At 35.5% G+C, this 27,427-nt stretch overlaps 3 protein-coding genes and 1 long non-coding RNA gene across 5 annotated transcripts; 2 read left to right on the top strand and 2 right to left on the bottom strand.

Annotated features, from left to right (window-relative positions):
- Positions 79-6,986, top strand: LOC18790884 (receptor homology region, transmembrane domain- and RING domain-containing protein 2). The gene is made up of 6 exons (XM_007224384.2): positions 79-479; positions 709-939; positions 2,206-2,610; positions 4,098-5,255; positions 6,161-6,553; positions 6,642-6,986. The coding sequence occupies exons 1-4, from the start codon at positions 230-232 to the stop codon at positions 4,673-4,675; spliced, it is 1,464 nt and encodes a 487-aa protein (XP_007224446.2). The 5' UTR covers positions 79-229; the 3' UTR covers positions 4,676-5,255; positions 6,161-6,553; positions 6,642-6,986.
- Positions 7,882-19,320, bottom strand: LOC18790855 (phosphoinositide phosphatase SAC1). 2 transcript variants are annotated; one of them, XM_020568488.1, is made up of 17 exons: positions 19,012-19,320; positions 18,727-18,931; positions 18,447-18,612; positions 17,365-17,587; positions 16,915-16,991; positions 16,354-16,386; positions 14,922-15,109; positions 14,701-14,798; positions 14,025-14,158; positions 13,083-13,217; positions 11,857-12,241; positions 10,772-10,893; positions 10,263-10,370; positions 9,851-10,063; positions 9,497-9,688; positions 9,038-9,149; positions 7,882-8,346 (listed from the first exon to the last, which is right to left on the bottom strand). In XM_020568488.1, exons 1-17 carry the CDS (start codon positions 19,147-19,149, stop codon positions 8,098-8,100), a joined length of 2,778 nt encoding a protein of 925 aa, XP_020424077.1. In that variant the 5' UTR covers positions 19,150-19,320; the 3' UTR covers positions 7,882-8,097. The 2 variants fall into 2 exon arrangements, with proteins under 2 accessions (XP_020424077.1, XP_020424083.1); XM_020568494.1 differs by lacking the exon at positions 16,354-16,386.
- LOC18793361 lies at positions 20,947-22,394 on the top strand. Its single transcript, XM_007224229.2, has 4 exons — positions 20,947-21,202; positions 21,521-21,580; positions 21,846-21,892; positions 22,038-22,394. The coding sequence occupies exons 1-4, from the start codon at positions 21,038-21,040 to the stop codon at positions 22,123-22,125; spliced, it is 360 nt and encodes a 119-aa protein (XP_007224291.2). The 5' UTR covers positions 20,947-21,037; the 3' UTR covers positions 22,126-22,394.
- On the bottom strand, positions 23,104-23,937 carry LOC18790700. Its single transcript, XR_002272522.1, has 2 exons — positions 23,809-23,937; positions 23,104-23,476 (listed from the first exon to the last, which is right to left on the bottom strand). It is a non-coding gene; the product is annotated as an uncharacterized LOC18790700 (long non-coding RNA).

Below are 27,427 nucleotides of genomic sequence, written 5' to 3'. Positions count from 1 at the left end.
TTTTTTGTTTTTTTGTGAAAATATATAACACAACATGATAAGGATATGAAGTGATTCTTTTTTTTTTTTTTTTTTTGGGACAAGGATATGAAGTAACCGAGTTGCTGTAAAATTGAACCATCCCTTTTAGGTCTCATTGGTTCTCTCTCCTATTTATAAGTAGTAGAAATCAGGCATGACAATGGAATCAGAGTATAAGAAGATTTATATGCTCTGAAAATGGAGACCGATGTTTCTATCCATCGCAACTACACTAATATATATTATCATTTTGCTTCTCTGTCCTTTTCTGTATAACTACTTGAAGAGTTCAATTATCAGGATTGCTAGGGTTTTTGTTTCGAGATTGATGATCACAATGAATCTGGTCGTGGTTTTGGTGGTGTTTCTGTTTGGGCAATTTTCTATGACGAAGGCCAACGTGGTGCTGATCGGGAACAATGTCACTCTCTCTTTCGACGACATTGAAGCTAATTTTGGTGAGTTCTTGGTTTTTGTTTTTATTTTTAATTTTGGGTTTTCTTTTCTGGTTTTAATTTCTGTTTGTTTGCTGAGAAATTGTGGGGAAGGAAGGGGAATTGGTGTTTGGGGTATTGAAATCGTGCGTCTTGTTAACTTTTTCATTGTTTTAAGAGGAACAAAATTAGCTGGAGGCAAACTAATAATGAGTTTCTTGATTTTTGTGGCGGACAATGATGTTTGTTTCAGCTCCAGCGATTAAGGGTTCTGGGGAATGTGGAGTATTGTATTTGGCAGAGCCTGTGGATGCATGCTCGACATTGACTAACAAAGTTGAAAAAGGCACGAATTATAGCTCCCCTTTCGTTTTGCTCATAAGAGGAGGGTGTAGTTTTGAGGAAAAAGTTAGAAGAGCTCAGAAGGCCGGGTTCAAAGCTGCAATTGTCTATGACAATGAAGATGGCGGCGTCTTGGTTTCAAGTAATGACCTTTTTCTATTACAATTTTCATGCATAGTGTTCTAATTTGGAAAGTTTAATATTTGTTCAACAATTCCGGATCAATTAAATTTAGGTGCTAGTAAAGATGTAAAAATACACTAGTCTGTCTAGGCTCACATACTTCTTATTGTGGGAAAGATGAAAAAAATGAGATTCTGTTGGTTTGTGAGCATGTTTGTGGGATGAACATCTCTGCTAATGCTAAATTCAGTGATGAAGTGTCAGCCTAGAACACATATCTCTGATTAGTTTTGTTCATCTGCACCATTTACTTTTTTTAATTTTAGAAGTCCAAGTTGAAGGGCCATTTGGGAAGTCAAAAAGGATCATTTGGTGGGATTCACTGTCATTTAAAAGCTGCTCTGCTTGTTATTTTCATTCATAACATTTTGTTTCATTTATCACTCGATTGCCCTCCAAGCTCTTTTTCCCCTCCAACCCCAAATTTGCAAAACCCAATCCCCAAATGTGGTTTTTTCTATCCTTATTTCTTTTCCCAGCAGCCGCAGATTTCCTACAATCCTAGCCTACCAGTTCCAGTTCACACCATTCTCTCTCTCTCTCTCTCTCTCTCTCTCTCTCTCTCTCTCTCTATATATATATATATATATATATATATATATGATTTATGCTTGAATAATAGATTAACACTTTGTTAAATATATTATATTTTTACTTTACAATAATTCAATGCCTGAATGGCTCACGTCTCAATGCCTCAAGGCTCACACCTCGCCTTGAAAGATATTAAACGCCTTGCCTTTGAAAACTTTGGGCACTACTACAGTTCCTTCTTAACAAAGTGTTACCTTGTAGACTTTTTTTCGTAATTTTCAAGTCATTCCAGGAAAATTATGAATGCTGGCATGATGTATCCCTGAAAGAAATTTCCATTGATCTAGAACGGAACTGTACTTTTACCCTTAATGATGAAGGATGGAGAACTGGAGTTAAGGGCAATACTATTCTTGACCTGCTAGCATGACCCAATCTGCTACTCTTCGTAGTGCTGTTGAACCTTCCATGAGTAATTTAAGAATACATGTATGCAGTAGAAGATACACTGACGCCCCATCTTCTTGTTCTGAGATTTGTGATCACATGTTTATGTGTGTGCACTTTCTTGTCTATTTCTATATAACCTTTTTTGTCCTCCCAAGTGGTATAACTTTTAAATTCTTAGTTTCAGTGTAATTTTCTTTTTCCTTTTCTAGAATCTCAAATTCCCATTTTTGTGGAAATACAGTGGCAGGAAATTCAGCTGGTATAAAAATACATGCTGTGTTCGTTTCAAAAGCTTCTGGTGAGGTACTGAAAAAGTACGCCGGACTTACTAACATGGAGCTGTGGCTAATCGCAAGCTTTGAGAACTCAGCGTGGTCAATCATGGCAATCTCTTTCATTTCCTTGCTTGCCATGTCTGCAGTGTTGGCTACTTGTTTCTTTGTTCGCAGGCATCGAATAAGACGAGAAAGGCCCCAAGCTTCTCGTGTCCGAGAATTTCATGGGATGAGCAGTCGCTTAGTAAAAGCAATGCCAAGTTTGATATTTACAGCTGTTTTAGAGGACAACTGTACTTCAAGAACATGTGCTATATGTCTTGAGGACTATAGTGTTGGAGAGAAACTCAGAATTCTGCCATGTCGTCATAGTAAGTTTCTTTTTTTTGTTCTTATACCATATCAAAATATTGTTCTTTACAGTGCATTTTTTGTTTGATTTGGTGGCCTGGTGTTTCTAGCATTAGCATTTTGAGCGCATATATGATATAGCTAATGTTTATGGGTTGGACACATTTGGTTGCTCGTTGTTTCCCAATTATCGTTATTCAGAAGGTTGCGAAATTGTTAATATGTGACCTACTCCAATTGTATGGTACAGATGGTCTGTCTTGATGAGCTTGGTCTTAACGGGATTTCAAAGTCACTTATCTATTTGAAGAAAACATAGGATCTCAGAACTTTATCTAGCTGAGGAAAGAAGAGCTTATTTTCTGCATTCTACTAACCCTAATTTTGGTGTCTTACAAGGCTGGAAATTCTGATACAAATTTTGGGCAAATATCTATTGTTGTTTGAAGCACTGAATAGTGGATTCCTAAACCCGGAGAGACTATAAAGGGTATACTAGGGGTCTATACAGTGGCACAGGAACTAATGTTAACATATTGTGGCAATATTAATTTGTTATTTGAATGAAGTTGTATACTGAAATGTCCAAATTGGGTCCTGTATGATACTGGGAGGTAGTTTAATCTTACTATGGGAGTTATTGTTAGCAAAAACATTGAAAAGTTTAGGATCAAATCCAGACCTCAACGGAGTGTTGGTGAAGCTTATGTATTGCATATTCATGTTTAATTAGGCATGCTCAGAATTTATTGGACATACTTTGTAGATTCCAAGAAAGCATTATATTTTTGCATTTGTAACATGGTTAGAGAAAGTTGACACTCGAAGATTAGGATTATTGACACGGTTTCAACACTTCTTTAGCCTTCCTAAATTTTATATCATTAGTATATTATTTTCTCTTTCAAATTTGGCTTCCATTTGTGTATCATTTTCATAGTTGCAATTGCTGCATACAGGCTAGCACCAACCCCCGAGTTCATTTACTGCATTCTGTAGTTGATTCTAGACAAGATATTGAGGCCCTGTCGCCTGTGTCTTGATTTTGTCAGTCAATGTCTCTGTTTGCATGAGTCTATCCAGAAGTAGATTGATTAGGAAAGTTGTGATAAATTATTGATTTATCTGGTGTCTAATTATATGACTTATTTAAAGTTTAGTAGATCGAAAATTTCTGTTTACAAGTTTACTACAAAGTACAAACTCTTGATAATACTTTTTGAAATGGCAATTTAAATTTCTGCTTATGCTGAAAGTTCAGCTACCTTTCCAGTAAAGAGAACGTTGTTAGCAGTGAACATTGAATAGTGATAAATGTGAAGTAGCTGTTGGGAAAAACATTTTAAACATCTCCCACTCTGATGACCTGCTATGATATAAATCTAGATTAATGCAAGTTCAATGTCGAAGATACTTGTATACAATCTGTAGAATATTGAACAACTCTCTTCAGCTGTAGATTTTCATTAATAATAATCTGACAGTAATTTTCCTTGGATTTTGGCAGAATTTCATGCTTTCTGTGTGGATTCTTGGCTTACTTCATGGAGAACCTTTTGCCCAGTTTGCAAGCGTGATGCAAGAGCTAACACGAGTGATCCACCAGCTTCAGAATCCACACCATTGCTTTCATCCAGCCCATCATCATCTGTGGCCTCTTCTGTACTTTCATCTATGAGATCATCTCTAGCATCATCTTCAGCCATGCAGATAGTACCAGCATTGTCGCAGTCTCCATATTCTCTTTCTCACTCTCATGCTAGCTCAACTCACATTCAGCAGTCTCTTAGGTCCTCCTACCGCCAGTCCCCTTCTATTAGTGTCAGCAGAAGCTCACTGGACCTCCGTAATGCCTCGTCCCAAAGATCTCATGCTTCCTATTTTGTTTCCCCCAATTCCTTTGGTTACCCATCTTTGTCACCCCTGAACTCAAGATACCTGTCTGTTGCACACATTCCAAGCCCTAGCAATGCGTCACCAAGCTTCATCAGCTCGTCCAGTCATCAACATCATCCACTACATTGTAGTGAGTCAGCTGCAACATTTTCTCCTTTTGCTTCGGCCCAATCTCTTCCTGAATGCTGATCGAAATTTACAAAATAGTCTGAGAGGGAAGTGAATCCAGATGCCTTTCATCACTCTGACCTCACGTTACTTTTTGAAGTATTGTGATTGGGGTCATATGATGTGAATGCTTGTATGCTAGAATTTATACCTGAATGTGTCTTGTTACCACCTCACATGTATATTAAATATTTACGTTGTCTATAAGTTTAATTTGCAAGTTATGTTTATGGTTCGTATTTCTATATTGGATGTTTATCAAATTTTCACAAAGTCAAAGAGTGAGTTGTGTTGTGCTGTGTTCGATATTGTGAACATTGCGTTTGATATTCGGCATTGGTGAATGTTATTAGGGGGCATTTGGGATTGTTTTCAGAAGAAATAATCTACTTACTTTAAAAGTGTTGATAATACCAGTGTTTGGTAAATGAAATCCCCTTTCTCTCACATTAGAGTAGTCGTCTTTGTTTGTGGGTATGGTGTAGCTTTCACTAGTTAGCAGACGCCTCTTCTTCTTCATCTTCACATAGTTGCTGCAGATCTTTAAGCTCATCAGAGACAAATTATTGCTAACGGCGACTACCCACTCATCAAGTCATCAGTAAGTTTATTAATCTCATTACAGTTTTTATTTTGAAGGCATAGTAGCTCTCAATTTTTCTCCAATCCGGGTTTTGTCTTTACTATGAGATTCGGGGGAGGCTACCTCATGATTAGATAAATGACATCTTCCTCTCAATTTGATGATTTAAGTTTCAATTGTGTATGCCATCTTGAGTTTGTGCTTATATCCTAATTGTCGTTGAGATCGGGTTCGCTAACTTCATGTGCTTAACAAAAAACCATACTTTTGTGTCTGTGAAGTGTTGTAACCTTTGTGGCTTTTCCTGTATTTCTCTTGGGTTTTTTGAATATGACACCTTCCTTTGCTCTAGTCTACTTGGGTTATCGTTTTATTGTCCTGTGGGATTCACATCTTCCAGTTGTCAAGTTTGACTTAATTTTTTGGAATTGAATTTTAGCCTAGTTCTGGCAAAGGTTTTATGGTGTGAATGTAGATGGTGCCTTGCACATCCACATGTATTTGTGGACGTAATTTCAATTATAATTTTTCTGCACTTCATTGATTAAGTGAGTTATTTGCATTACCATATTTATGCAATTATTTTGTGATTGATTCTGCACAACTAGTTATTCTTGTTATAGTTTCAAAATGATATACGGCTGTGCAGGGTTACTATCAGAAAAGTCTGTTATAGTGATATTCATAACTAAACAGTGGTTTGAATTATGTGCTGTTCTCTCTCAAGACTTAAATTTTACGTTCTCAAAATCTATACAATGTTATGCTAATAGTCATTCCTAGATGTGCCAGGCTTCCTGTACCACCTTTTTCTTTTAAAAAAATTGCAAAACATTGATACATTATACATCGCAAAGTAAGCATATACGTGGGTTGATTGATTTGCATGCAAATATTACATTTTGTTTCTGTTTCATGCTTAGGTTAAGCTTTCTAGAGAATTCAGGGTTTAGTCATATTTATCTAGAAGCATATACCAAATGGGAAGGAATAACAATGTGGCAAATGGATCAAAAGTTGCGGCTCATGGAATAATCATTGTGTGGCTATACTCTGTAACCTGTGTATCAAGGAGGTGGAGGCAGGAAATTGTCGCGGCACTGTTTGAAGAAAGTGGGATGGAAAAAATGAAAGGTTAAATCCACTAAAGAGAGGAAAATAGTATGATAAAACAGAATGGAGAAACAAATGGGATGCTCCCAAAGAGCAACGGAAATTGTGGAAAGAACTAATTGGGAAGGAAACTGGCTTTGGGGTGAAATCCCAAACTTGGTACAATTGACGCTTCTGATGAATGCTAGTGCAATAAAATTCAGGTGTGTAAACTTCTTTTAGTTTTCTTTGTTTTAATTTTGTAAATTATCATGAAACTCCTTATAACAGTAATGCCTCTTTAAACTATAGGTAAATAATTGCGTAACAAGGTCATTAGTCTTAAATTGGAGGAGCAGCTCGATAGGATGTTCATAAACACGATGACGACTGGTGGACATGCTTGGGCACCCAGTTCTGGTGTACTTCCATCTGACATTCCGGAGGCATCTAAAGTTGATGACTTTCTGCAAGAAAGTAGTGGTGGTCTAGATGATCTGATTGCAATAGAATAAATCTACCAACACTAGTTGCCATTAACATGTATTATAGAGAAGCTATTTGGCAGGGTTCCGGGGTACATACAATATAACCTCAACCAAATTTTTCACTCTTTCCTTCTGCTGTTATACATAACCTCATGCTCCGTTTCTCTTCTTTTTGGATTTTAATTTCCATATTCTTTAGGTTTTGTACAACAGGTGCTTTAAAAGTTGAAGGTTCCCAATCTGATTCACATTGCCTAACATGATGGCCAAACTTTTCAAAAATCCCAAATCTTGAGAAATTGATGCTCCGGGATGTAGGAGTTTGTGCTAGGTTCACCAGTCCATTGTACATCTTGAAAAACTTGCTTTCGTAAATTTGTAAGACTACAAAATGCTCGAGGAAATCCCGTGGATTTTCTCCAAGTTGAAATCTATTGAAACTCAGGAGAGAGAGCATCATTGTGAACTCTTTTTGCAAATAATACGGCCATAAGAAAGATACCATCTTCCATAGTACGGCTTTAGAGCCTTGAATCCTTGCCTATATTCGGTCTAGAACGTTTAACGTCTAATTACTTGTATGATAAAGTTATCAATTCATAGTAAGAATGTTAGAATTGTATGATAAAGTTATCAATTGATTGTTAGAATTAGAATTGAATCGTTTGTGTCAAAGGGGTCTAACCTAGTGAAAAAGGGTCTTAATTTGTAAAAAGCGTCTAGTCTAGTGGGAAAAAAAAACCTTAATTTGTGTACTAATGGTTTCATGTTCCCCATGATACTTTGATAGTGTGGGAAACCTCTTCCCATGGCACCATGGTAGTTTAGACTATCACTTGAAGTTAAAAATAAAAAAATAAAAAAAAATTGAATCATTTGTTGCAGGTGATCAATGTGATGAAAATACATTATACGGCAACTAGGCACTATATGCAATACTGCAAAAATACGTTATACGGCAGAGCATTTTATTTTTCTTGCAAAACCTTTGGGACGGAACATCAATACAAGAAAACGACTTTGCTGTCTCTAGGAAAACGAAGTGTAATTCAGCAAACACAAAATTGCAAAAGGGAGGTTGAACTATATTTGAATAAATTGTATTTACATGCATTATCGTACAGCTACTTTTTTTGATCCTAGTCATATATACAAGCATGATTCACTCAGTGTTTGCCTCTTAATTTCATTTATCTTTACAGTTGATAGTCGAAAAACAATGAAAAGCATAATATATCTGAGAGCAGATTTCATAAATATAAGCTGAACAGAGTATTTCTTCAAACCCTTTGCACCTTCTCTTCCCCAATGATCCACCTTGTCAACCAGCTCGGATCTTCAGCTAAGGATTTACATGATGTAGGGATGCTCCCAAGATCACTGCCAATTTGATCGTACTCCTTGAGAGCGGCTTCCATCTCTACCTCAACAGCTGCATCATCTACAATATTGATTGTCCCCATATGAAGAGCATCGGCATAGTGCTTCTCCATCTCACGATCATTTTTGAAAGGCTCAATGCCAGGGCCCTGCATTTCAAACATTTCACAAAGAATAATCAAGGAAATGGAGACGTACAAGAAGTAGGAGAAAAAGAACATGTCCTCCAGGTCTATCAACTGGATTTCTAACAAACCAGTAACATTGATCATTTTATTTACTTGCATAGGATTATTTTGTCATAGACTTTGTTGCAAACGCCAAGAATGCTCTATAATAATTGGTTAAACATCAACGTAATTTAAAGGCAAGAAACAAGTCTTTTGTTTTGTGTAATCGTGATAATTAGATGTCATAAAGGACAAATAAGTAAATCAAACCTCAATAGAACGAGAGCATCAAACTTCCAACAAAATATACCATCCAAGAAACTAAAAGTTCTATACTGCATTTGAACGAAGAAGATAAAGGTGGTGTTTGGGTGAAAACCAGATTTTAAAATGATATTCTAGAGAAAAAGACATTATAATTATGTTTATTCTATTTTGCTATGCATGCACTGATAATAGGAGATATTTAAAGATATATACAAAAGCAGAAGCATGGAGAAATTGGAAATGTACGCATATTTTGCAGCTGAACAATCTGAGAGAAACCCTTTTTTTTTGTCAGAGACCAAGAAAGTGCTTTCACTATTTTGCAGAAATTTATGTCAAACTCTAATGTTTAAAGGAAATAATACCAGACTTGTCCATGTTTGGAAAATTAGAAGTACTCTACCTGACATAACTCAGCATAGTGCTTATATATCTCACTGCTTTCATCTTGATCACCTAGCAGTGTCCCACCGTACCACCCATTCGCTTCATCCACTGATGTCATTGAAAGGTACCTTGGAATAACAGCAGAGAAAGAAATGATCAATCATACACTCCATAGGATACATCATAGGCTTTTTAAAACAAAATTAAGTTCTTTTGTTGAACACAGTTGATGCCAACAAGGTAGTAACATAGAATTCCAAATCAACTTAATTACCCAGATTAGTCAACTCAATTATCTAACTTTCTTATGTTATGGTTTGTTTTATCATAAATATGATATATACTTCTAGTATTTCTTCTTAGCATCCCACTTACATTGGAGGTCACAGTGGTAACAACCATGTATAAGCTAATGAACCAGACAAATCGAAGGAGTTCTCCTATGTCAATCCAAAAGCATTTTCATATAGCCTACCTCTGGAAGATATCCTCCTCATTATCATTGCCATCAGAAGAAAGCCAATTTAAGTCACAAAAGCCACCAAACCCTGTCTCATTACGGGATCCTCCATTACTTATTTCATGTGAAGTAACTTTTGGTGCAGACCCACTTTCTTCGTATTTTCTCTGGCCAAAAAGCCAATTTGGGCTTTTCAACTGTATTTCACTGAAAATTATAATTCCAATGTTCAGTGACTATTAATAGAATTTTCCTTGGTTCCCAAGTGGACTGGATAACCAAAGAGAGAGGTAGAGAGATTAATATTAAAAATCACAAATACGATGCTAACTAGTGGGGTAAGAACTGCATAGGTTGAGATATAATTACGCTGCATCAGGCGCCACACTAGAATTTGCAGTACCACCACCTGTTCTTTGATCTGGTTCACTGCAAAGTCTTACATTCTTTATTGAACTACACGTCCTTTCAATCAATTTATCAAAGGATGTCAACTTCATCCTCAAAAAATCTTCTTTGCAAGCAGGGATAGGGGCAAGAGTGTTTCCCAATCCTCCCAAGTGCGTATCATTTTCTTGTGAACTGCAAAGTTGAAAATCAAGTATCTTATTGTAAACAATGGATGATTAAATTGAAACATCAACTTTACAGAAGAAGTAGAAAAAAGGATTGGAACAGGAAATGTACAAGGCACATCTATGCATGCGTACATGTGTGCGTTTTGGATAGACCTGTCCAATGTATTAAGTCTAGATCATATAAAGAGGCATAGAGATTTTACCACGTATCAAGGAAAAGGTCATCAATCCCAGATACATGAAGATAGTAATCAGAATCCAGCTCCCACAGAGCAGGTTTCCCTTCCTGTGGTTTGAAGTAACCCAAAAATCTGGTAAAACCCACAGCAAGATCAAAGCTTTAGAAGATATTTTAAGAAAGGCAAAACACAGTACAACAATGTGCCATATGGCATTGTACAATACAATGAAATTTAATACAGTACAACATAATGACATACTATAATATAACATTGTTTTAATCTATATAATACAATACAATACAACTGCCATCAGCAACACAGAGTTCCCATATATCCAAAGATGCATCTATTTCTCAATGCAGAAGTGAGATGCTATTGATGGAGATGGAATTTTATATTTTTATTTTATAAGAAATGATGGAGATCGTAATAGGTAATAATAAGTCTTACCTTCTGTGTCAGGGAAGAAAAGATGCTATTTAAAAATAAAAATTTATATTCACAAGAAACTACAAGAGAGGAACAAGTACAAATTTATGGCGTCTTGCTTTTCACCATCAGTGTAAGCATTGCTGTAGTATCGCTTGATAGACTTCAGAAACTCCCTTGATTGGGTAGTGGCCTTCCACTTTCCCTGCCTCTCAGGAAATACCTGGCATTCATGACAGACGAATGGTTTCAGGAAGCAGAAACAAAGCTAAACATGGAAGTTCTACAATCTCTCTGTACACGTGCTAACAAACTTCCTACACACACACACACACACATATATATACGCATACCGTGAATCAATAAAAAATACCTCATTGAATCGTTAGTAGCTGAAAGTAACCAATCTCGAATCATTACATCTAAGAGCTCAAGATTGGTTACTTAGTTTTGTTACAAAGAGGGCGATCTGATTAATGGTTGTATTGTTCTTTTTGTTGTAGATTGTATTTTAGGAGGGGACTCCTTCTCCACTGTATGTATTCTTTGTTTTTGTGTTTAATAGAAGGTTCTTTCTTCGCAAAAACGACCTAAGTTTATGTGTTTGTTGTAGATTGCGTTTTAAGAGTGGACTCCCTGTCCACTATACATGTTATGTGCTTTTGTGTTTAAAAAAAGTTTATTTCTTCTCAAGAAAAACCTTGAGTTGAGAAGTTAACTTGAAGACCACATTACTGGCACTCTCTGCAAAGTGGTCACATTATCTGAACCATCTATTTTTCACGTTCCCCAATCAAGGATGATCCTCCCATAATGACAGCCCAGTCGGGATTATTTAACCATCTTAGTATCATCATGATCATTTCAATGTTTTTTGGAAGCATTGTATTTGTCTATTTATGCACCACAATTATAACATGAAATGGTTTCCAATATATATACAGAAACACGAAATGGTTTCCAATATATATACAGAAAGCTTCAGTTGAGGGATCCCTCACTTGTGGGCCCATGCCCAATGGACATCTGATTAAGTTTTGGAGTTTTATTTCCTTTTTTTCAAACTTCAAGTTAAAGTTTTAGGGGTTGATCTACGACGTCCAGCAATTGATAATATGCATACTCTAAACTATGAATAAAACAGAAAATAAAAAAAGAACTTCAATCTAGATAGTAAACAACATACAGTGTTGTGAGCTGCAGAGCCACCATACTGCTGCGCAAGAGCATCCCCCATGCTCTGGTACATATCCATGAGAGCTGCAGCAATAGTGCTGTCAGGATCCACTTTGGGCAGGTTCGTCAAACCCATGGCATGAAGTTGGCGCCCTAAAGCTGCAAGGCCATAAGCATACTGTGCAACATTTGTACGGTCCAAGCAATCAATGCAGTTGGTGCGCAGAACACCACTTTGAAAATGTGGTGGTTCACTGCCAGAATTATCATTTTTCTTGTGTTGACTAGGAACAGACTCCCTATCCCGATTAACAGCAGAATTTAGAGTTTCATTACTGCTTCCAAATCTTGGAAGGTCCCCAGAGTTTGCTCTTAGATCTCTAAGAGAAGCTTCCCTGGAAGAAAAAGGGAAATCTAATTTAAAAGAAATACCATTTCCACGTTCTTATACCAGAGTAATTGGTAGTAAATAAAACAATTGATTCGTTTTGAAATAATTCTTCCATGTGCTAGACTGTTCAAAAATCAACGCTAGGCTAAGTGCCTTGTACAAGGCTACCTTTTAATATGCTGGACATACCAGAATATCATCATCAAGAAGACCTTGACCCATAACATTTCTCCACATATTTCCACTTAACAAAATCCATACCTTCTGAAGAAAAGTGAAAAGGAAAAACATTTATGTGGTTCATAACATGATTGCATACTTGACACTATCGATATAGTTCAGGGGGAAAACGACGCATTACTCTAGAAAACACACTAGGATATGTTTGGGAGTGCTTTGAAAAGTGCCAAAAGTGCTTATGTAGAGTTTGATTTAAATATGTAAAAGTACATTTTTTGAGTTCAGATAAGCATTTTAGTGCTTCTTGGAGGCTTCTTGGAGAAGAACTTGATAAGTCTTCTACGGAAGTACTTCCAAGTAAATATGCATTAAGCATTTTAAGTTTTTTATATGCTTCTAATTAAAATGTTATGAACAAAAGTACAGTACTTATGCAGGACTCCCAAACAAGCCCTAGAAGTAAGTTCACGGTGACATTATATTACAAAATTCTTTAAGGGAAAAAAGATTTAGTTTCCTGAATAGGACATTTGGCACTCATGTGCCTCCTAGCATTTAACTGATGCAAATTCATTCAAAGATAGCCATCTATGTGCAACTGAGATTAGGGATAAATTTTGAGAATAGCATTTGGAAATCACTGAACCAACATAGAAATTGCATACCTTCCAGTACTTGTCCGACTAATTTGATTGAGCCTCCGTTTAACAATGCTAGGTTTGCCACTGTAGTAAAAACCAGTCAAATCAAGTGCTTCACTTGCCACAGCACCCAAAACTGCTAAAACGTTGGCGGACTTGCTTTGGAAGCAGAAGAAATAGAGAACAGTAAGACCAAAGAAAACAAATATTACACAAATGGTTGGAGAATGGTTAAATCGAAAGCATAGTATATAGATATTTATTGAAAAAATAAGTATAATTATTTGCAAGATGACAAAGTGGGAAAAAATTATGTACAGATACACATGATATATATACATATGAAAAAATAAATAAATATGTATATATATGTCTATGAAGCAGGATAATTCAATCCTCGTAGATATGTAGTATCGGGGCCCGATGCATATCCAATACTCGAAATGGAGTATCAGTTGAAATTGGAACTGACTTTTGCATACGCAGTTATGCAGTGTATGCATATTCAAGATACGACATGGGCCATTTTGCAAATTTTAAGAAAAGAGTGGTCCAATTGTGATCTTAGAAAACAATAAGAGGTCAATTTAGAGTTTTATAAAGAATATTTAGGGTTCAAAAGAGAACCCACTCCTTTCCACCTCTTTTTCTTACTAGTTTTTTACTGAACAAAAATAAGGCTAAGGGTTTTTATACTTTGCAGGTTACAACCATAGAAAAGGAGGAAAAACCCATAAAACAAAGAACTAGCCTGCACAACACCAGATATGGATGCCATTTACCTTACTATAGTAAATATATATATATCATATAACAATTTTTTTCTTGGCCAATCCTTATCCTAGTTTTGTAGACTTTCTGTATCATACTCGTCCTATATCTGTATATGTGCAAAATACATGTGTCTGTCCACTTCACCAAAAAGAAAACAAAAAGGACAAGGAAAATCAAACCTCAGATGGTTACCTTTTTGCAAACTTGTGAAAGTCCCAGTGGATAAATTTAAGATGGTTTTCTTCAGAAAGAATTTGATTCAAATACCCAACCGCATTTGCAAACTCACGCCTCAGCATCATTTCTCGAGGCCTTTTCTCAACAGTCTATATTGCAATTGTATGAGATACATGAAAATAAAAATATGAAGAAAAAAGAAAATGCACGATGGGCAACTGAATAAATATAACTTAAGTCGTAATGCCAACAAAATATGAGTTGATATGCATGTACGTATCATAAGTAGGTTATAACTCAAAAAATTCTTAGTAAAAGAATTTCAATACCAAAAAAGTTTCTGCCGATTAACATCTTCGTAACAGCAACTTCCCTATGACAGAAACACACACACACACACCCACAGTGATATGCACAGTACCTCACGAGGACAGAAGAAATCTTCAACTTAAATTGATCGCCAGACAGATGCGATGAACAAAAGATGCATTTAATTTTCAACATTGCCCCATGAAAATACACCATGCTAATGTAAGCCCCAAATAGGTATTGAAGAGACAACTCCATGATAATGCAAGCCCCAAAGGGAAGTGAATGATAGGGGTATTTATAAGCATTATTAGTAACAACTAACAAGTTGATATTATGTTTTTATTGCCCGCAGCTGTTAAGAAGGCATTCTGAAATAAACCTTGATCAAATTGAGCACAATAATTGGGTTGCCATATCTCTTGGCGAGGTCTTCAAAATGTAATTTGGTAGCCTGATATGTTGGGTCATATCTCTGTACTAAAATCAAAATGGAAACATGCAAAAAAAGATCAATTCAAATAATCCTCGTAAACAGTGTATGTGAAATAAGCATATGATTCAGCACCAATGAAATCAAAATGCATCACATAATGTTCTTACATATTATATCAGGCTTAGGACTAAATCTTGAAGCTTCCTGTGACCAGAAAAGGGGAATTGAGCCACGCATCTGGACAACAGAACTCATTTTTCCTTTGCATGATCCAGCTTCCTCATCAAGGATAATCTGCTCTGTCTCAACATCATTTGCAACCCTTCCCCTATCATTCACTCCCCTTTTCAAGTAACTGCAACCCAATAAAAAAATTATTAAATCTTGACATCCTATTGCTACAATAGTTTCTAGTTAAAACGTCTACAATTCAATGCAACAATAAGAATTTGCTGTCTCCCAAAACATAAACTAAAATTGATACCAGTAAAATTTAACCTGAAACCCCGCCCCCAGCTAAAATAAAATAAAAGTTTTCTCGTCTGCACCAGCTGCTGTCTACCCAGATACTATAGCTGTGTACACTCACATATAGTAAACCCCAGACAACTACTCTAAATGATAAGTATCACATTTTCATATATAGTAAACCCCATGTGAGAGTAGAGCACAGAGAGAGAGGTCCTTTTATTCAACCAGAACAAACAAACCCAAATGCAAATATTTTTCCTCCTAGGCAGGATAGAAGAACTTAGATTGTGGAGCCATCTGAAGTTTTATCTTGTACATCATTCTCGAGACTATTAGTGCAGGTGCCAGTATTAGCTTGGGTTGCTGACGGAAGGTGCATGCTTGTGACATGGTGCAAAGGAGGAGACCTGAGTGGTGTCTTTCTCCTAGTGGTGACTGGTGTGGGGTGTCCAAAACAGACACCAAATGTTTGAAACATTTACTGCTTCAGTGTCCAAGTGCATATTCCTTGTTGGATAAGGCTGACTAGAGAGGCTGTTTTGAATTGGATGATTCCAGCTTCTTGTGATACTCTTTTATGTGAAGAGTTGAGTTTTTGGAGGGAGGAAAAGGAGTTTAGTGCTAGGGAGGAGTGCTGTGTTGGAAAATTTTTGAGTAGTTTGGATGGAGAGGAATAATTTGTGTGTTGAGGTTGTAACAGGACGTGGATAATTTGTGGGACAGAGCTCAGTTCTGGGCGGTACAGGCTTCGATCGCCTCTGAGTTCTGGAATTAGTCTCTTTCATGCTATTCTCCTATTGCTGTTTTCTTGTGGTACAGTTTTGTAGTTTTGTTTTGTTTGTTGATCGTCCTTCATTAGATGTAACTTAGATGTTTGTTCTTTTAGGGCATAAAAGCTGTGTAAAAAACATAATTATTCCTTGTTTGCACAAAATAGAACCTGTGAAATTGAGGGCTTATGTGTATCTGTGTATATATAGTGAGAGAGAGAGAGAGAGAGAGAGAGAGGTCTTGTGTTGAATCTTTTAAGGGGAGGAACAAAACAAAACAAATCTTCTCCTATATTCTGTCACAAAGGAATGCATTGAAAAAGAAATCCAATCCGATGTGACAAAAAGAGAAGCTGACCTTGTTTGTTGCTCCTCGTCCTTCAGTCCTTCCCTGAGTACATCACAGGGGATAATTCATAATTTCCATCAAGGAAGAAGCAAAAGATGAACTGTTTATGAGATATAATCATGTTTACATCAGACTCAGTCTTGAAGAGATGTTGCATGTTATATATGTTTAGCCGAACATTATATTTCACTTAAAACAATTATTGCTGCTCATACTTCATTGTTTAAATATGTATTCAATTCAAAATATGAAAGCTAAAGAAATTGAACTTCACATATTTCACGAAAGAAAATGAACCATTTTAATCAATACCACACTAGTAAAGACTACATACAATCAAAAGAACCCTTCCACACAAATATTTAAATTATAACAAGCCTGAACTAAAAAGGAAAAACTGAGTAACACTTTTAACCCAGGTCTACTAGCATAATCCTATACCATTAAAATCCCATTCCAAAATACCATGAAACATGTACATAAAACTTACAAGACAAAAAAAAAAAAAAAAATTACATGCCATATGGACTGCTTTCTGAATAATTAGAAGAAATGAAGACTAGAACATACCGTGTCCCTGCAAAATGCCGAGAGCGCCTAGAGACCAGAGAAACACTGAAGTCCCTTCCAAAGATTGATACCCTAATCTGCCATCATCAAGAAAAATAAACTCCATTCATATATTTAAGTCTTTATTTAATTAGATTTTTTTCATAGGAAACACAAGTTTTATCAAGACAAAACATAAGGAAATACAAGAAACATGAATAACCAGTGAATCAGACACCTAAAACATCAGTCAATACACCAAAAGTCAGAAATCCTTTAGTACATGATATATATACATATGTCTACAAGAGAAATAAATACACAAGGTATAAACAAATTATATCAATTAAAAAATGTAGAGTACATGGATTCCCTGAACCAAATAAAATCCCATTACCACATTAACACACGCACACACACACGCATAAGTGAGAGAGAGAGAGAGAGAGAGAGAGAGAGAGAGGTGCATACCTGCTTAAAATGGCCATGCACTAATGCTATTGTCCAGATAGTGTTATTGCACCTTGATCGAATAGCTTGTGTTAGATAGGCATTCCATACAAATATATTATCATACGGCATCCCTTCTTCACCCATTGATAACACATTTTTTTGCAAACTTTGCATTATAGGATATGTATAACTATAGAAAAAATCTTTGGTCAAATCAACACTGGATAGAAGCTTCTTGTACCTGCAGTTAAGAGATAAAAATATAAGTAATATTCTATAAAAGTTGAAATGCCAAGTATATTAGCTGGTAGGTATGAAGCTGCGAAAGTTGAAGCCTGCAGAGTCCCATTACAATATGTTCACCTTTCTAAATATGAAACCACCTACTGATTAAATAATGGAAAGAACACTCTTATAAGCCCATCCACAAGTGGTATATGAAGCAAAAATATATATGTATCTTCCAACTCATATATTAAGTGCAGAGTTCTTACTTTAACGATCTCCACAGGAGATGGCATTTTCTTCACCAGTCACTTTACATCTTAAAACATATACATCCCATTCATACCATTCTCCATGTACTAGATATTGGAGGTCACCTAAACCCCTCTCCAATCTAACTTCCATCTAGACACTACGTCGATTGTAAATGAAATCATTTTGTCTAGGTAAGCCAAATATGTAAACTCTAAATCAAGCTTTCTCTTTTCTTACTGGACATTAGCAAATACAAATCAGCGTTCTTTCTTTCCTGTGCTAACGCTGTTGTACTGTGGGTAGCTGTCTCAGTGCTAATGACTTAAGTGGCTCCATGAAACTTCAAGGGAAACCTCACCCTAGTGTCCCTGAGCTACACGTACAAAACAGGTTTTACTCTGAACGCTTTGTTTTCTATCCTATTCTTTTTGCCCTCTTGTTAGTGTACAAGCCTGATGCATGAGCAAAATGGTGAGAGACCATGTTGATTATACCATTAAATAACCCAGTGACCGCAAATGCAACCAAATATCTTTTAAACTTGATATACCTCTGGCACATTAAGCTATTATTTAAATATACACAGAACAGAGAAACATCAGAATAAGGGAAGAAATTACCGCAACTCGGTCTTAGAATGAGCGATATCAGTTTGCATTGATACATGCGGAATAGTAATCAATTGGCTCTCGTCTATACTATAAATCGCATGACCACATATACTTCCTATTTGCCGACGCTTGGTGACCAAAATCAAGTAATAAGATTCCAGAAACTTAATGCAACCTAGAAAACACCAAAAGCCCATATAAAAACATAACACAAGGGTCTTCTTAGAGTGAACAAGGACGCGAATTTGAATTCATACAAGCATGAAAATGAGGTCTCTAAGACACTAACCGGCGATCCCAAAAACCTTGGCCACAAAGGTAAGGCCTCCGGTGGCACGGTTGCCCTCTGCGATTCTCTGAAGCAGGCTCTTGATCTCCTGTGGCGAGTAGACGACGGGGTCTTCGCTGATGTTCAAATCGTCGGGCTCCGATCTGTCGATCTTCAACACCCGGAAGAACCTCTTGTTCCGATCGCTCCCAATCAAGTAAAACCGCTGATACAATGCACAATCAAATAGTCTCAGAAGAATGAAGAATTGGAAACCCTAGAATTTGGGACAGATTGAGTGGGCACCTGTCTGGTTTCGTAAAGCTTGAATTTCTCGAGGGAGTAGGAGTTGGGGTCGGCGTCGAAGTCGTTGGAGGGGTGGACTTTGGCGGAGGAACGAACGTAGTGGGGAATATTGGGCTTCGAATTCTCAGGCTTCGCCATTTCTGCAGAGTAGATGAAGCTTCGTTGAGAGTTCAACGAAAATTCGAAAGAACAGAAATTTTCGATTTTCGATTATATATAGTGTTCGATTAGGAAGCTGAAATGAGAGACAAGTTGAACTGAACTTGCAACGTAATTTTGATTGGTTTTTAATTTTCTGTTTCCTTTTTAAAAAATAATAATAATTAGCGACGCAAGGCATTGGGGAGGGGGGTACTTTTATAATAATAATTTTTTATTTTTTTATAATAATTAGCAATAAAAGATACCCTTGTATACAATGACTCCTAAAACTCCAACAACCAACGTTATTGCAAGAGGAACTGTCAAGGCTTGATCAAGTTGAGTAATGGTGCATTTCATGACGTTAGTTCTTATTGTGGATTTTTTTTTTTTTTTGGTTAATAAAATACTATACCCGCTCGGAGTATAACCGTGCGACTATATTCTTTCTTTAAACAAATAAAAAAACCAGCCGGCTAGGTGCTACTAGGCAGTCTTTTTAAAATTAAAAAAAATAGTACAGCCACGTATGGTGGGTTTTTTCCCTAGTTCTTTTCAATCAATAGTATGGCCGCTCGGCTATACTCTTTAAATATAATGTATTTAAAGCATATAGCCGCTCGGCTATACTGCAGCCATCTTTTATTTTTTTTTAAAATAAATAGTACGGCCGCGCGGCTATACTCGTAACAGGGCGGGTCCTTCTAAAAACACACGCAGTATCGCCGAAGGGCTGCACTTTGTAAATATATGGAGTATAGCCACACGGCTATACCGGGGTCTCTCTTTTTTTAAACTCTTTTTAATAACTAGTATAGCCGCGCGGCTGTACGCTTCAAATATATATTGTGATTCCTTTTTCTTTTTTTTTATATATAATTTTTTTCTCTGATTTTCATTTATCGATAAGAGTAGTTTGGAGCATTATTCATTACGATTAGGTCATTACCCAGTCTCTATTGTCACCTTTTAATTTTTTACTTTTCTAGAGTTATTGCCCATATAAAGAATTTAGCATTTTTCGGTTTAATACTCGTATTATACACATAATTGTATTTTTCAGTAATACTTTTATTTTTTGTACATATCTTAAAGACTTAGTAAAATACACGTTTGAAAAAAAAAAAAAAGTAAATATGCAATACACGTACGTACATATTTTTCATGTTTAATACATGTGGTTTTTACAAAATTTTCAATAATACACACAAAATTCACATATTATACACATAAATTTCACATATTATTGAATGAAAATAATATATATTAAAATCTAATATAGTGGCCGAAATTTTCAATTGTAACTTGCCAAATAAAACACGCACGTATTTTATTCATATTTTTCTGTTCCATATTTTACTAACTATAAAAGAATTTGAGAGACCAAAATTATTTCTTGTTATAAGAAAATGCAAGATATTTGATTTTGCAATCTCTTGGTCAACTAGAACAACAATGTCATAGGTGTATTAATAATTGGGAAAGAGAAAATAGTTGTGTACTTATAATTGGGAGAAAGGAAAATAAAAAAATGGGCGCGCTCCAGTCATGATTGTTACATTCATTTCTAACCCTATATACTGAGGCCCAAAAGAAAAGAAAAAAAGTTAATCATAAAAAAATAACCCTTATCCATTGAAGTATGTCCAGCAAAGATTGCCAAGAATATAATTACTTGTAATTATTTGAATGGCCTACTTGTCTTGTCTTGTGGAAGGCCAAACCGTGGACCCATCAAATAAAAATTTGTGGGTGTGGTGAGAATTTTTCTAGTTCACTCATTCCACTTCAATAATATCTCTGGAGAAGAGACAGCCTAAAGATTTTATAAGTGTGGAGAGTAAATCTCATGCATTTCTTCTTGGTTTGATAAGGAAGAAAATATATGATGACCAGACTTTCCATGTCTTGCAACAGTTTGACTCCTCATCCTCATCCTGCAGTACCAATTAGCCCTCAGCTTACCTCAACCATAACAGGCATAGAGCAGAAGAGGCCCAGAGCAGTTGCAGTTTTTGCAGCAAAATCTGGAGGATTTTCACTCAACTCTGTATGCCCTTTTTCTTTTTTCTTTTTTTCAGTTATAATAAGATTTGAAGTTATATTCTATAAATCACTTCTTTCACTCTACCTAGAGCTCATGGCTCATTTTCTTAATTAATTAATTGGTTTTAAATCCACAGTATATTTATACTATGAACACATAATGCCTTAAAATGAAAATTAATTGAGTACCAAGAACATTTTCTAAATTATTCGCATAAAAAAGGTCGAAAGCAAACTTCGAATTTAAGTACCTTAGGTGATTTGTTGTTATATTTCATATATATTTATGCAATAATTCTTGTACTCTTTTTCTCTCATGTAGTTCTTGAAAAAGTGTGAAACCTGTGGAGGTAAAGGTGCAATTGAATGTCTAGGATGCAAGGTGCTCTCTTAATTTCACTTCATTTTCATCTCCTCGTCGTACTAACTGTTTAATTTAATCTTCTTCTTTTTTCGTCACAACTAGATCTACAAAGAATAAGGTTTAAGGTCCAGTTCAAAATTAACACCTCACCCTTAAGATAAATCGCACACATCATTTTGAAATCTAAGATCCGTACCCCTGCTTTTGTTTTAATGGCTGCTATTAGCATTTTTGTTTTGGACGCAATGCCACTACATCATCTCACCCCCTACTTACTTTTCAGGGAACGGGAAGAAATAAGAAGAATGGGAATATTTTTGAGCGATGGAAGTGAGTTATTTCTGGCTCTAAAATATGAAAAATTAGTTTGGTTCTTTTTCTATAAAAAAAAATTTAATGAATAGAACAATTTTTATTTGTTATATCTTTTTTATATTGTCTCATATAAATGAGCTTGTTATGCACATGGATTTAGGTGTTTTGATTGCCAAGGATTCGGACTAAAGGGTTGCCCCACCTGTGGACAAGGAGGACTAACACCAGAACAGAGAGGAGAAAGATAAAAAAGAGTTTGATGAAAGAAAAAGTTACCCTATTTCAAAGGCGGCTCATGACATGTGCGGACTGTGCGACTGCACAGGGCCTCCAAATATTTTTAAAAGCCCAGAATTATATTATATTTTCTGCTACGTTTCATTCTAAGCAAATTTTTATTTCAAAACATTATTTTTTATTCCTAACGTGCAGATTTTTGTTCCAAGCATTAACAAATTAAAAAAAAATACTCGTGAGTCATGCGTGCATGCGGCATGCTCTCCTTGCTATTCCCAAATCGCTTCTTCTTTCATTTGGCCCCAAATTCACTTCTTCCCAACTTCTTCTTGACTCTCCCATCCAAAAAAAAATTCTTCTTTACTCTTTGGCAAGGCAAAAAGCGTGCTATGTGTGCTCCTCCACCACATCTCCCTCTCTCATATTTGAATTTAGAAATTATGTGTTGCATTTGGAATTAGCTATCATATGATTGCAAGAAACCTAATAAATCCTGTTAATCTCTATCCCTAAAAAAAATTGAAAATTTGTTATTTTACTTATACATATAGGGCCACATCAGCTCTTTTCGCACAGGGCTTTCATATATAATGGACTGGCTCTGCCCTATTTCAGGAAAGTCGAAAATTATGTAAAATTCTAAACCAGATCAAAATGGAAGATTCATGCAGCCTATGCAGCATGCATCAAGAGGAAAGACTCCATGCTGCATGCACCAAATATATAGTCATAATAATGCCTCATGCTTGCTCCGAATATTGCCAACGTAACTATCGAATTTCATTTTTTTCGGTTCAAAACTACACAATTTCATTGTGATTTTTCCATCTTAGTTGCAATCTTTGAAATTTGAAAGAATCTCAAGGCTCGATGTAAGACTTACACTCATGGATTCACGTGTTAAGTTCGAGAGTCGCACATGCTCCTCACTTAATATAAGTTGAAAACATGTTAGGATGAGGAAATGCCATATGTGAAGCACGAGTATCTCAGAGGAAGCAAATATATATATATATATTAGGGAAGCATTAGGCGTCAAGGAAAGCCCATTTATTATGACCATATATTATTCTTCATCAGTGGCAGCATGGATATTGCCACTTAAAAACCATTCATGGCAAACCATAATTATTTATATCATACAAGGCATGCCCCCCCATGCTCACTCATTTTAAGTGCCAGTACAGATTGAAGTTCCGTCAGCTCTGTAAAGGGTGCAGCCTGCCGGAGCTAAGCAACAATTGCAAGATGGTGAAAGCTGCGTATTGCCTGAAGATGGACAGGTCATATAACCTGCCTGGTCCGTACAATACTGAGGGCAAATTTTGGCTGTGCTTGGATTGATTCCCAGTAGGATTGAACCTGCATAGTATCATCATAATCAAGAAAAAAAAACTCTCATAAAACCTGAAACATGTTATCGCCGGGGACGATTTTACCCCCCAAAAGTGATTCTATATTTCAATATGATAAAGGCAGCATGCATGAACTCTTTAGCCTACGTTTGGTGCCTAGGATTGGATTGGATAATTTTCAAGAGATGTTGGAAAAGATGAATTCAAACTTCAAAATTTTGTCCGAATTAAAGATGGATTAGTCATGAAAAAAAAACTTATTCTTTTTAATCCTCACAAAATGGTAGGATATAAGGAGAAGAATAAGAACAATAGTTGAAGAAGGATGTGAGATCATACCAAAAACAAGGAGAAGAACCATTGGACCAATATTCTTGTCCCTAGCCATCCTTTGCTATGAGTTTGGAGAGGGTGTAGACCTTGGCCTACTTATACCAGTTATTAGAAATAAAAAATAAACAAGAATCTTCCATCTCCTACGGGGAATCAAGTTAATTATTTTGGTCTGAACACACCAATATGATCAGCCTAATCGAAGTTATATCCAAAAAGTCAGAGAGCTTTTTGAATTCAAATGAGCTAGGTATTATGTATGACTTTAACAATAATATTTAGGTTATAGTGTTAAATACTGGAGGGTATACATACATACGTATGGGTTGAACGGTGGAATTAATAAACAGTTGAATGGCTAAATGGAATAGAAAGTCCACAATGGAGGGAAATGATTATCAATTACGCACTCACATTAGATAATCACTAATTTTTATTTTTTTTAACAAAGCAATTGTTTACTCTGAAAATGTTAACAAAGCCCAAGAGCAGACTTTGGGAAAAATGTGAATTGCGAGCGTGTCATTATTAACAAATAATTAATTTTAATAGATGAAAATTTATATATATAAAGTAAAAGGCAAAGAATGGTGAAACATTCAAAATATTAGAAAATGCCTTTGGTTAATGTAAATATTAAGAATTGAAATTGTTAATTAAATGAGGATAATATGGTAAATTTACATTTTTGGAATACAACTACCCATTATCTTTTTTAATTATAAAATAATTTTAAATTTTAAAAAAAAATCCTCTCGCAAGCACGAAAGTGAGTGTGAAGAGGCTAGTATAAATAAATAAAAAGTTTTGCACACCAAGTAAACTGATTCTAATCAAAAGATTGTAAACTAAATGATAAACTATTCAATTGAGATTCTTTTCTATGCCTTAAGACAAATAAGGACTTCATAATTTCTCTAATATAATGGAATGGGCAATAAAAGTAAATAAAAACAGTGAAAGCAAGTAAACAGATCAACCCGCATAATCATTAAACCTGCATAAGGATTTCATAATTTCTCTATTCAAATTTGCTGTGAGAGAAATCAGCTATGAGATAAAACAGTTTGGTTTTTAGTTAATTTTTTATTAAAAGTGTTGTTGGTACTGATTCTCGCATAATCATTAAACCCAACGACTCTTCGAAAATGATTCCCGCATCATCAGAAATGAAAGCACCTTATTAGATACTTTCCTTTATAACTTTCTCTCACATCAATTTTTAACAATAAGTGATTTTTTTATAGTTTACCAAACGGGCTGGGCTTCCCAAATTTTTTTAAAAATCACTTATCACCCCAAATAAGCAATGCCAAATAGGCACTAAGCAATAGGTGGCAATCGAAATTGATCCTAATCGACCAATTGTTGATTTTGGAATTGATTACCTTTTTGGTGTATTTTGCTTGGCTGTAAATACGCGAAATATCTTGTAGTCATCTCTTGAATTATTAAGGGAGAATAATTTCTTTATTCAAGGAATTATCCCTTTGACAAAGGAGATGGATAAGGACATGAAAAATTGAATGCAACCAATTTTGCTTGATTTGCGGACATAAGCTTTATTTTAGACCCCATTAATTAGCTAATTAAATGAGTATTTAATCAACATATAATTAATGTGACCTAGGACAAGTTAGACCCTTATTTTAATTTCCATGTGACGTCACTGGAGTGGTCTTGAAATTATTTGCTCCCACAACCACATCTGTAATGAACTATTTTATATAGTTTCTTTTTATAGATTTTGATCTTTACATTGCAACAAGTGCAAGACCAACATGGAGACATGGAATCATTTTAAAATATGAATAGTAAAAATTTTACCAATGAGGACGGAGAGACTAGATTTCGTGTGCAATATATCAAGTAATAAGGAAAAAGTTTGGCTCTTTAAAATTAAGGAGGATCTCCTCCTCATAACTAATGTGGTTTTGACACATGTTACATTTTTTTAGTATTCTTTTTTCTTTTTTCATGAAACTTTGTCATTGTTGCTTGAATTTAACAAGTGTCAAAACCCACCGATTGTAAGCACGAGATCCTTCTTAATTTTAAGCCAATATAATTGATTGATAATTTAATTCCCTTTACTATTTCCACAAGGAACTACGTAGAATAAATGTCAGAATTATCAGCATGCCCTTTATGGAAGCAAATATGAAACTCAGACTTCGAAGTCTGTTTATTATTATTATTACTGGCAGCATTAATATGCTAGGTAAGGGGAAACCATAATTATTTATTTATAGGCACATATATATATATATATATATATTTCCAAGCTTATTCAAGTACTGGTACAGATTGGAGTTCCATCAGATTCGTAAAGGGTGCAGCCCAGGGCCGGAGCTAAGCAACAATTGCAGACTGGATCAAGCTGTGTACTGCCTGAAGAAGGGCAAGTCATATAAGCAGCTGCTCCGTAACAAATCTTATTGCAAACTTTGGCTTCAGTTGGATTGATTGCCAGTAGTAGGATTGAACCTGTCATGAATTTTTTTAACGTAGATGGATGAATCATCATATATATATAGTCAAGAATACATCATTCAAAATTGAAAACAAATGAAATTTTTACGTATATATAACCAAAACATCACATGTCATGAGAATGAGGTAGAGTTTTCTACGAGAAATTATTGTATTGGAGTATGGCTAGCTAGATTAATGTTCACGTGTTATGACATCGGTGGATGATCGAAAGATATTTCTCAATTTTAGGATATGGTAACAATAAATATTCACATTTGTTATAACACTTGAACAAGTTATACAACATAGCCGTGCGTGTCACCAAAAACTTATAATAACAAGGTGAGTTGAAGAAGAGATCACATACCACAAACAAGGAGAAGAACCATTGCTCCAATATTCTTGTCTGCAGCCATGCTTTTCTGTGAGTTTGGAGGCTATGAAGATTGCTCTACTTATACTAATTATTAATAATACAACTCCTGCTGCATCGTGTGAATACACCAACAGGATCAGCAGTGTCATGGTTATCTCAAAAGTCAAAGGTTTAAAGGAGAACATTTGAATTCAAATTAGCTACTTCATCAATACAGTTTTAATTGCTTGCAGAAGGGTTTAGAATGAATTATGGAAAAAGTAATATTGAATTAAAGTCAACAATGGGGGGAAATGATGATCAAGTTAGTAAGTGCGCGGTCGTTCACACGATATAAATCTAATTAGCCAGTTTAAAATCTCAGAATATTATTAGAAGAGGCATAAGCTTTTGTTTTTCAATCTGCTGATTATCATAGGATTTTTCAAATAACTAAATTCTTCAAGCCTTCTTTCTTACACGAATTTATTTGTGCAGGGGACACCAACTGTTTTATGAACTATTTAAATCCCAACTAATGTGGTAGCATGCGCTTGTTTATAGTTTACGTACTATTCTCAACTTAATCACCAACGTAGCGCAACAGTTAAGAGATTTTATGATAAATATAGCAAGTTTCAGAAAAAGGAAAGAACCAACTATACGTCTAGAAACCAAGAACCCGATACAATTTGATTCTGCAGAACCAGAGAAATTGGACGTATGGACTATAAAGAAAGTGTTATTATATATTGCTGCGTTTATTTATTAGTTAGTCAACATTTTATTTCTATA

This window comes from Prunus persica, chromosome G1 (genome assembly GCF_000346465.2).
Source record: "Prunus persica cultivar Lovell chromosome G1, Prunus_persica_NCBIv2, whole genome shotgun sequence".
In the NCBI taxonomy this organism is placed as follows: Eukaryota; Viridiplantae; Streptophyta; class Magnoliopsida; order Rosales; family Rosaceae; genus Prunus; species Prunus persica.
Note: the sequence above shows the minus strand (reverse complement) of the source record. Positions and strands in the feature narration are given on the sequence as shown.